Raw genomic sequence first — 9,214 nt, 5'->3', positions numbered from 1 at the left:
CTTCCCCATCTCCTGTGTCTGCCCACCTTACCGCTAGATTCCAATCTAAGGCAGTGGGCAGGGACTTTTGTATCCTCTTCCTGCTAATCAGTAGTGGCCTTGAGGTGACAAATTGGAGTGTTCCAGAACTTTTAGGACCTTTCAATGGGAAAGGTCACTGGTGAACTTAAACTTAGCATTCTCAGGAATTGTTCCCAGAACCCAGATATGGTAGGGGTAGTGGAGACCCGAGGGGCCTCTCAGAGACTGTCCCCAACTGGTGTGGGAGAAGCTGGGGGTGGTGATGGTTGATGTAATCTAAAAGGGGATCATGATAACCCTTAAGTTTTTGCCTTTAAATGACAGGCAGTCGTCAAAAGGGTAAAAAACTTAGTCCCTGCACTCTGCCTCCTTAACCCATAGCCCTGTTGAGTAGAGTGTAGAGGTGATAAATACACTCCCGAGTCCTGGTTCCTCCTGGAGTCTCCCTGACCATTTACTGTTAGGATCTAACAGACAGATGAGGCTGTGCATACAATCTCACTAGCCCACAGTTTTCTTTTAGAATCAGGGGAGAGCCCAGGTGAGCAGAGACAAGAGGCAAAAGGCCCTGCATTGGGGACATGCCACCCAAACATGAGAGGGCCTTTGAAGAAATCCACTTTTAAGCCCCCTATATATAAAACCGTACCACTTAGACACAGTCGACAAGCTTTGTGTTGAGAATCAGGACAGTTTATTGTTTGACCAACATGCTGAGTCTTTTCCACATATTACACAGTTGAATGTAAAGTCAATATGGCCGCTTTGCCTTCTGAGCCCATTACAGATGGAAATGCCACCCTCTGTGTTCCTCTTTAAAGAACAGGTGAGGTGCGAAGTCAACACACAATAGGCAGGCTGGCCTTCGTTGCTATGGAGGCTTCTTGTCTCCTGAAGAGACCATCTGAACTCCCGCTGCAAGGTTTTCCTGATAACATACCCTGCAGAGTGCCAATCAGACAGGGTCTGGAGTCCAAGGAGTTTGCACACTGAAACTGCAAGATTTTGAAATACCGAAGAAGTTGATTTCAAACAAAAATTAAAAGGGTGCCCTGACTACTGCTCCGTGTGTGGTTTAGACAATGCAAGTAGATTTGGGGACCACCCATTACAGCGAAGGAGCCCAAACTGCACCTATATTCTCACTAGCTACTAAGGCTGGAAATAACCGTATGTTCTAGCCATGGTGTGGAGATGGCTCAAGGGACACAAGCACAGGATGCAGTCGTGTCCGTACCCCCAGGTCAGCAATGGGTGGAGGATGCCAACACTGGCTCTGATCGTTCCTGGCTTGTAGGGGACCTTGTCTGTTCTGGTTCCCCCACCTGTGAAACAGGAAGGGTTTGGCTCCCGGTGCTGCAGCAGGATGACAGTGCCTCCCACTCTTGGGGAGAGGTAGTCTGGGAACTAGTGAGCATTGAGCCCTGAGCATTTGACACACTCAGACACGCTCCTGCCTACTGGCTCTCGTAGCTCTGACTCACTACTTTCACCTACACTCCCCTCTTCCCAACAGCCTCTCCCTCTTTCATATGGCGAAGGAATTAACTGCTGTACCTGCAGGATGCTGACACCAGCAGTGCTGTCCCCATATGTCATACTGGATACTGGAGGCCAGGCATTGGGTAGAGCTCTGTACCCAGCTGTCTACACTCCAAGCTACCACCCTGCAGCCCTTATCTCTGCCGCTTGACGTTTAACTGATGTGACCATGGCTTCATCTCCCATCTTGGGATATTGCGGAAATGTTTTAAGGATGGCGACCCGAAGGGAGCAGTGGCTGGTGACAGCAGTCAGGCCCTGACCACCAAACATTCTAACCTCTGACCTCACAGCAAGACTAGCACTCAGGACACTCACATCACACCTTCATTTTGGTGTGCATGTGGGCACAGCTAAGCCGCCTGCCTTTCCAATCTTAGACTATTCCTGCAATGCTCACAGAAGTTTTGCTGACAATCTCCTTCAAGACTCCTAAAGAAAAGAAAGAGGGTCATGCCCATCTGCCAGACCAGGCTCAAATGTCCAGGGAAAGGAACTGAATTACTAAGTTGAGATCTTGTCCTAAGAGAATCCTTCATTCTGTCTTCTGACTGATATGAATTCAGCAAAGATGGGGACACTGAGATAATTTCAGGACATCTTCAAGCGAACCTGACCAGACCTGCCGACAAGGAGGGTGGTGGGCGTGAAGGAGAAATCAGTCCCAGGTACAACAGAATTGGTTCTGTGTGGGGCCTGGCTGCCTTAATGGCCGTCAGAGAAGGAGATGGGCAGAGGAAAAGGCCAGGGCACCGCTGGGGTGGGAGAGCAATGGGCAGTACCCTCATTTTCAGAGGCAACGAGACTGGGCGATCCTAAACTCAAGAGGGGGCTTTGTGGACAAGCTAGGAAGGCAGGACTCCTTAGGTCAGATCAACCAGGATGGCATCCACCATGGCTCCTACTGTTTCTAAAGCATGCCATGATGCCTTAGATTGTGTGCACAAGAGGAGGGAACAGATCTGCTACTTCGAGTTATAGAAATACAGGAAAGGTTATTCTTTAGTGCCAAGAAGATTAAAATTCACCCTACATTCATTCCTTGAGACACAGGATAAAGCCCTGTCTGTGGGGCTCTGCCAGAGGCTGCCAGCGAAGCCCCTCCCTGCCAACCAGACGGCTGTCAGCACAGGGCAAGTGTGCCTTCTTCCAACAAGCACCACTTAGGTGGGGTGCCCACGGTGGGGGGACACTGGCCCACAAAGGCATACACACCTGTGCACACAGGTACAGAAAGCAGTGGTGAAGGTAGTTCTGTGGACGAGTTTTGATTGTAGCTTAACACATCTATGCACTATTTTATTGAAGGCAAGACAACCACAAGTTATTGGACAATATTTTGAGTATTTCTTATTTCAATACACTGCATACTTTTGAACTTCCAAAACTGGAATCACAATGCAAGTTCCAACTTGAGACTGGGAGCAACAGGAATATACATTGAGCACATGTATACGTGAGGATGTGTGTGTGTGGGTGTATACACAAGTCTATCTCTATGTATAATTATGTACACACATAAAAAAGCTAAACACATGATGTTTCAATTACGCTTGTACATTGGTCCTTGCCTTCTGGAAGAGGTACCCAGGAGAATCCTGCTTCCTCTCTTCTTCACCAGAATGGGCACTGACACTGTCTCCCAGGATGGAGAAGCATGGCGGCCCCACTCACAAAATCAGACCCACCATGCAGGCTGCCATTCTGAACTCATTTCTGAGAAGTTCCATAATTCATTCCAACCCTCTGTGGTGGCATTTACCCTGCGCATCAGCGGTCTGGAGACGGGCCAATGCTATAGGACTGGGATGTTTTGAAGGGTCACTGCCCCTGTCTGTCTTTGGGCAGGCTTAGGGCAGTAAGTATGGGAGCGCTGAGGGTGTGAGTTACTTTGCTTTGAGGAGAGATCTCTGTTAAGAGTCTTTGAAGATCTTTAAGCCTAAAGCAGTCTCAGGAATGAGTGGAAACAGCAAGGACAGCTTGCTGGGGGCAGGTTGTAGTGCCCTGGGCAGCCTTCTGGGAATCCCACAGTAACCTCAAAATGCCCGTAGTGCAGCCACAACACTCCAAAGGTATTCACACAAAGATTTCAAATATACCATGCCAGGGGCTGGAAACACATCAAGGAATCAACGCTTCCACAAGAGTACCCAGCAGGAGGATTACAAGGTCTGAGAACACATATTGTTCAGAGTCAGGGCAGACATCCGTCTCTTCCCCAATCACAGATGGATCAATGGCACGTGCCCCAGGCTTCAGCACCCCTGAGCCACCCCGCTTCACCTCACACATTGAGTTGGCGAGTCAGCCTAAGTACATGCGTCAACTGTTGGAACAGTAGCTTACATTTGAGAACCACAACCCTGCCTCAGTCCTCAGCCGCCTGGAGCACCCCATCCTTCCAGTACCGTCTCGCTCTGCTCGTTACTGGGTCAGCACAGAAAACACATGGTTGTCTGTGTTCTCTGGTTTTCATTTTTTTTTTTTTCAGGGGAGGAGATGAGGCAGAAGCAGCCGTGGGGCCTGATACTGATGATAAAGCCTACAGGCCTTCATTTCCAGTCAGAGGCCAGCTAATGTGTCCCACTCTGCCAAGGAAGGACTGAATAATGGCCCCTCTGGGCTGTTTTGTTAAACTAAAGTCTGATTTGACTGAGAGGAGCCTGGACAGAGGGTTTGGTTGGCTTGAGTCATGTGACCCAGGCCTGGAACCTAATTACTACTTTTCAGTTAATTGCTTTAATTTATGGGACAGGGGATGGGTGGAAGGTAGAGGTGACACACAGTTTCAAGAGAACAGGAAGGAAGAGGTGTATGGAGAGGTTCTCTATAAGTTTACAAATATACAAAAACAAAAACAAAAAAAGCACATCTTTCAAATAAAAATGACTACTTCTTTTATCTGGCAAAAAGTTGTATACACATGATTTAAATTTTTTTTTTAATTTTAACAGTTTTTGGCAATCTTAATAAAGTACAATATATTACAACCAAACCAAAAAATAGTTGTTTAGGTAACAGCTGTTAAGAGTGACGTGGTCCCTGATGCCCAGCCTCCCTCCCCATGTCCCACCCTACTCCTAGAGAAGACAGAGAGAGAGAAAAGAAAGATCCTCCCGTTTGATAAACTCATTTCCCACCCCGTTAGGAAGCTAACCAATAGGAGGCAACACAAGTGAGTGTTTTCGAGAAAGCCAAGTGGGCTCTGCATTAGCAGGAGCAGCCACCCTCGCTGGCCGGGGGCTCCTGGGGCTTGTCCAGCTTGATGTCAATCACTGTAGGAGGCTGGCTAAGGAAGATGACAGTCACCAAGATGCCACTCTGTCCTTCTGCAAACCCCCACACTCAGATCTTAACTCTGCTGGAGTGGGAAGGAACTGTCCATCTTGCACCCTTCTCTCCCTACCTCCACCTGCCCACATCCCCCAGACTGTCTACCCAGAGGGACACTCGGGCTGTGACGTGACACACAGGCCAGGGAGGATCTGTCTCAGAAGCTTTCCCCAGTGACTGAAGAATGGTGCTCAAATTCCATTAGTCTCAGCCTCATTAACTGCTGGCCCTCCTCCCAAGTGCTACTTTGTCATGGCACACCCTCTGAGAGTGGAGGATGCTTGCGGCATCCCTGCTCTCCACCCATCTGCTGCCAGAAACACCTGCTTTCCAGTCCCCTAACTTACCACTGGTCCACCTAAAAGGCTGGCTGCTGTCACGGTGACATTCTGTCCCATACGGGAGTGACCTGACTGCTGTTCCACAGGAATCTTCTCCAGTGCAGTCTGAGGCACAACACTTATGGACACCTCGTGGGGGTTTTTGGACGGTGTCTAAAAATCTCCTGAGAAATCTGTTACAAAACACATCTTCCTGGTGGATCTGGAGATGGGTCTGCAGGGTGAATTACTAAAAACTCTGGAACATCCCAGTGCACGGCACCTGGGAAGCCATTGCTACAGACACTGGGTAATTCCAAGATGGCACTATTCAAAAGGACTTGTGGTGGGAGGCTACGCTCCATCTGCATGTGCAGTATGGTGGCCACACTAAACTTTTTAAACTCTCTCTCTCTCTCTCTCTCTCTCTGTGTGTGTGTGTGTGTGTGTGTAGTAGGGTCTCTCACTAAATCTGGAGCTAGGCTGGTGGCCAGCAAGCCCCACTGACCCTCCTGTCTCTGTTCTGCACAGCACTGAGGTTACAGTTGCGTGGCCATGTCTGGGCTTTCACAAGAGTGTCGGATTCAAACTTGGGTTTTCAAGCTTGTGCAGCAAGTGCCTTCCCCCACTGACCCATCTCCACACCCTGAAACCCAACTTTTATATTAACCCAAGTTTAACTAGTTTAAGTGGAAACACACGTGTAAGACTATGATATTATAAAGCACAACTTTAAAAACTTTGCTTCAAGCTTTTGTACCTACTAACATTTAATGTTTCTTTTTTGTAATGCTACATGCCACTGGAATACCGCGGTCGAGGGCTGCTTCTGATTGAAAAGATGGGGAAGAATGGGTGGGCTGATTTCTCAATTGTCCCCAGAAGAGGAGATTCTGTGCAGAGATGTGCCATAGGACTTGGGATGAACCTGCCCTGTGCTCTTCTGTAGACAGGACAGCATGTGGCTGCACGTCCATCCAGCTCAGTATGCTGCACCAGCCACACTCAGGACCCCAGGTGTGGCCTGTCACTAACCACATCAAGGCCCACTGTCTGATGGCTCCTGAGACAGTGATGGGCCCAGCTGGCCTGTTACCATCTTGTCTTCAACTACTGGGTATGCTTCCCCGCCCCAGTACTTCTGGTGCTATGGGGACACAGAGGACAGTGGCTACAGGATGCAAAACATTCGAATTTTGTCATGGCTCTGCAAGTTTATCAGCTGGGAGGTCTGGGGCATGCTCTGCCCTGCATGGGAGGCCTAAGTGTCATGGTTACTGCCAAGTCACTGCCAGAAAGGAGAGTCCTGTGTGTGTGGACGCAGTAAGGGGCTTGTGGCTCCATCATTCTGGGGTCCCTTGGCCCAACTCTGTTGAGAGAGTGAGAGCTACAGAGCAGGTGGTAGAAGCTGCTAGAAAGGCCCTGGGAAGGCTTCCTGTGTGGGGTGCAGGTGAAGTACAGGAGCTCTCTGGTGATCTGGAAGCATGGCACATCCATGCCCCACCCCCGCCACCAGTCCAGGAAATAGAGCCACCTAAGAACCTTTCACAGAGCATCCCTAAGTGGCATTTCTGGGTGCTTGTTCCTTATGTCTATGCCATCCCAAGCATAACCTCAAGAACGCATCCTCAAGACATCTGGGTTTGACCCATCTGTAAGCAGATGTGTTAGCCTAACACTCCAGCTGAGCCAAAGTGGTCACTGCTTCCACCTGGTCCCTTCTGAGCTCTCTCCAGTCTGTTCCAGGCTGTTCTAGTCTTGTCTCCTAGGAGGATCCAGCCATTGGACACCTGGGAAGGGTATGGCTGCATCTGGCAGATGGGGGTACCACATAGGGCAAACAGACACAGTCCAGATTTCCCTGTGTGATCTGCTCAGTATTCTTCCCCTAGAGCTGAGTGAGATGTTAGGTACACTAGAATGCCATGCTAACTGTCACTCTGAAGTGGGAGCATGTGGCCTGATTGTTGGTCCAGCATGGATTCCCATGTGAACCACATTCCGGGAGAACATGTATGAATGGCCACCACTCACTCAGGCAGGTTGTCTTTGCCTTTGCAGTGGGCAGGGCAGAGGAGGCTATTTGTCCCTCATGGTTGGCACAGCAGGGGTCACCACGCCTCTTGCCTTCCCGCAGGTGGGTTTCTGCATTCTCTGGCAACTCGAGGGCTCCTCACCTGGCTGGTGACACTAGGGGTCTTTCCCTCAAGGACTGCAGCCCAGCTCGGCCACGCAGTGAGAATGGGGAGACACTCTCTGTAGCCCAGGGTCTGCTTCTGTCTCCTTACCTGCAAGTGAGGTCTTGGGAGTGACCAATCAGGTGACACACATTAGTCTGATCCCCTTGGTGCCCTGTCAGCCTCTGAAGCACACAGGTACTGTTTGTCCTCTGAGCATTACTGGGGTACCTGCTCTTTGGGGCTCGAGTCTGTCTCAGGCTCACCTTTGCAGCAACTGCTAAGACCTTATTTCCTACCCCGCACCAAGAGCATTGAGCAGAGGAAAGGGACAGGCACAGCCACATCACATCACAACTTTAAACGAGATGTTTTCCTTGTTTTCACCCTCATCAGCCTGAAGGAGCTTTTGGAACCACCTGGGTCACTCTGTGACCCTCAGTGAGTGTCTCCCTCAGAGACCTCTAGGGCTGAGTGGAGGATGTTGAGTATCCCAGTCTGAAAGATGTAGGCTGGGGTGTGAGAGTCCAGTCTCTCAGGCCTTATTCAGGCAGGGCCATCTGACCAGCTGCAAAGAACGCCTGTTTGTGTGCCATGTCCTCACGCACCTAGGCGCTTCTAATCGCATCCTCTCAGGTGCCCTTTAGAGACAGCACCCCAGAACAGAGAAGGGGTAGATATGAAGGAAGCCTCAGTGTGAATCCTAACTCCCTAAGTTACATACATGGCCTCTAAGGACCTCAGTTTCAGCAGCTGGGTGTTACCTAGGTTGGGAGTGCTGCGCAAGCTCCACAGAGCAGTGGGGAGTTGTAGGAAGCATTGACGCGCTGAAATCACGTGCTAGTGCACAGAAGCATCCTTGCCTGGCTCTCCAGTGGCCTCACAAAACACACATCATATTCACTACAAAGCAAGATGGAGCCACTATTCCTCCTCCCCTCCCCACACCAATGATTCCTGCACAGCCCTTGCCTCTCTTTCTTGCCTTGGTTACAGCTGGCTGGGAGCTCAGCGGCCATGGAGCCCACCCTGCTGCTGAACACGGGTGGCCTGGCTATCTGGATCAGTTCAGGGAAGGCCGGGCTGGAGGCCGGGTAGCATGCACCTGCTCTAGTGCAACACCAAGCGAAACATGGACTTTGGGGCTGTCTTTTCACTCACGTGCCAAAGGAAAAGGATACTCCCTTCTTTGCTCTTCTCCTGGACGTTCTCCATGCCGGGCAGAGCCGACGCCACACGTCGGAAGAGCTGCAGGCAGGAGATGCAGGGTGAGGCCCGCCCAGTCCCCTCCTCCCCTCTCCCCATCTCCCCCTGCACTGCTCTCCTCATGTGGATGGATATTATGGATGTCTGTCTGTCCACTGACTATGCCATGGAGTGCAGGCTTGTTCTGAGCCCTTTGCTGTCACCATAGCCCCTCACAGGGCAGGTCCTGGAGGGTCTCAGGGTGTTTGCAGGAAGAGGGCACAGAGGTTAGAGGGACTGCCTGGTCAATAAAGTGATTGCCACACAAGCATGAGGCCCCAACTTCAATGGCCAGAATCCATGTTAAAAGCTGGGTATAGTGGCACACACTTGTAATCCCAGCGATGGGGAGGCAGAAATAAGTAGGTTCCCAAGGAAGGACTCACTTGCCTCCCAGCCTAGCAGAACTGGTGCACTGCAGATAAAACCAAAACCCTGTCTCAAAATACAATGTAGAAGGCACCTGACGAATGACATCAGAAGTTAGCCTGTGGCCTGCACAGGTGCAAACACACACATGTCCACACACACAGCAAAGCTGTGGCTTCTCCTGCAGGCAGACTGGCCACAGGCAGT

At 50.5% G+C, this 9,214-nt stretch overlaps 1 protein-coding gene across 2 annotated transcripts in view; it reads right to left on the bottom strand.

Moving 5' to 3' along the window:
* Positions 1 to 692: 692 nt before the first annotated feature.
* Rab6b (RAB6B, member RAS oncogene family) overlaps positions 693 to 9,214 on the bottom strand; it is a 56,492-nt gene continuing 47,970 nt past the window's right edge. For both annotated transcript variants that reach the window (XM_048417522.3, XM_085689640.2), the window contains exons 7-8: positions 8,575 to 8,641; positions 693 to 4,838 (exon numbers count right to left, since the gene is read on the bottom strand). In XM_048417522.3, the coding sequence (XP_048273479.1) occupies positions 4,774 to 4,838; positions 8,575 to 8,641 (132 nt within the window). In that variant the 3' untranslated portion in view covers positions 693 to 4,773. The remainder of the gene's footprint in view (positions 4,839 to 8,574; positions 8,642 to 9,214) is intronic.

Source organism: Myodes glareolus, chromosome 4, assembly GCF_982192425.1.
Source record: "Myodes glareolus chromosome 4, mMyoGla1.1, whole genome shotgun sequence".
Taxonomy (NCBI): Eukaryota; Metazoa; Chordata; class Mammalia; order Rodentia; family Cricetidae; genus Myodes; species Myodes glareolus.
The sequence above is the reverse complement of the archived record's forward strand: the minus strand, read 5'-3'. Positions and strand labels throughout refer to the sequence as shown.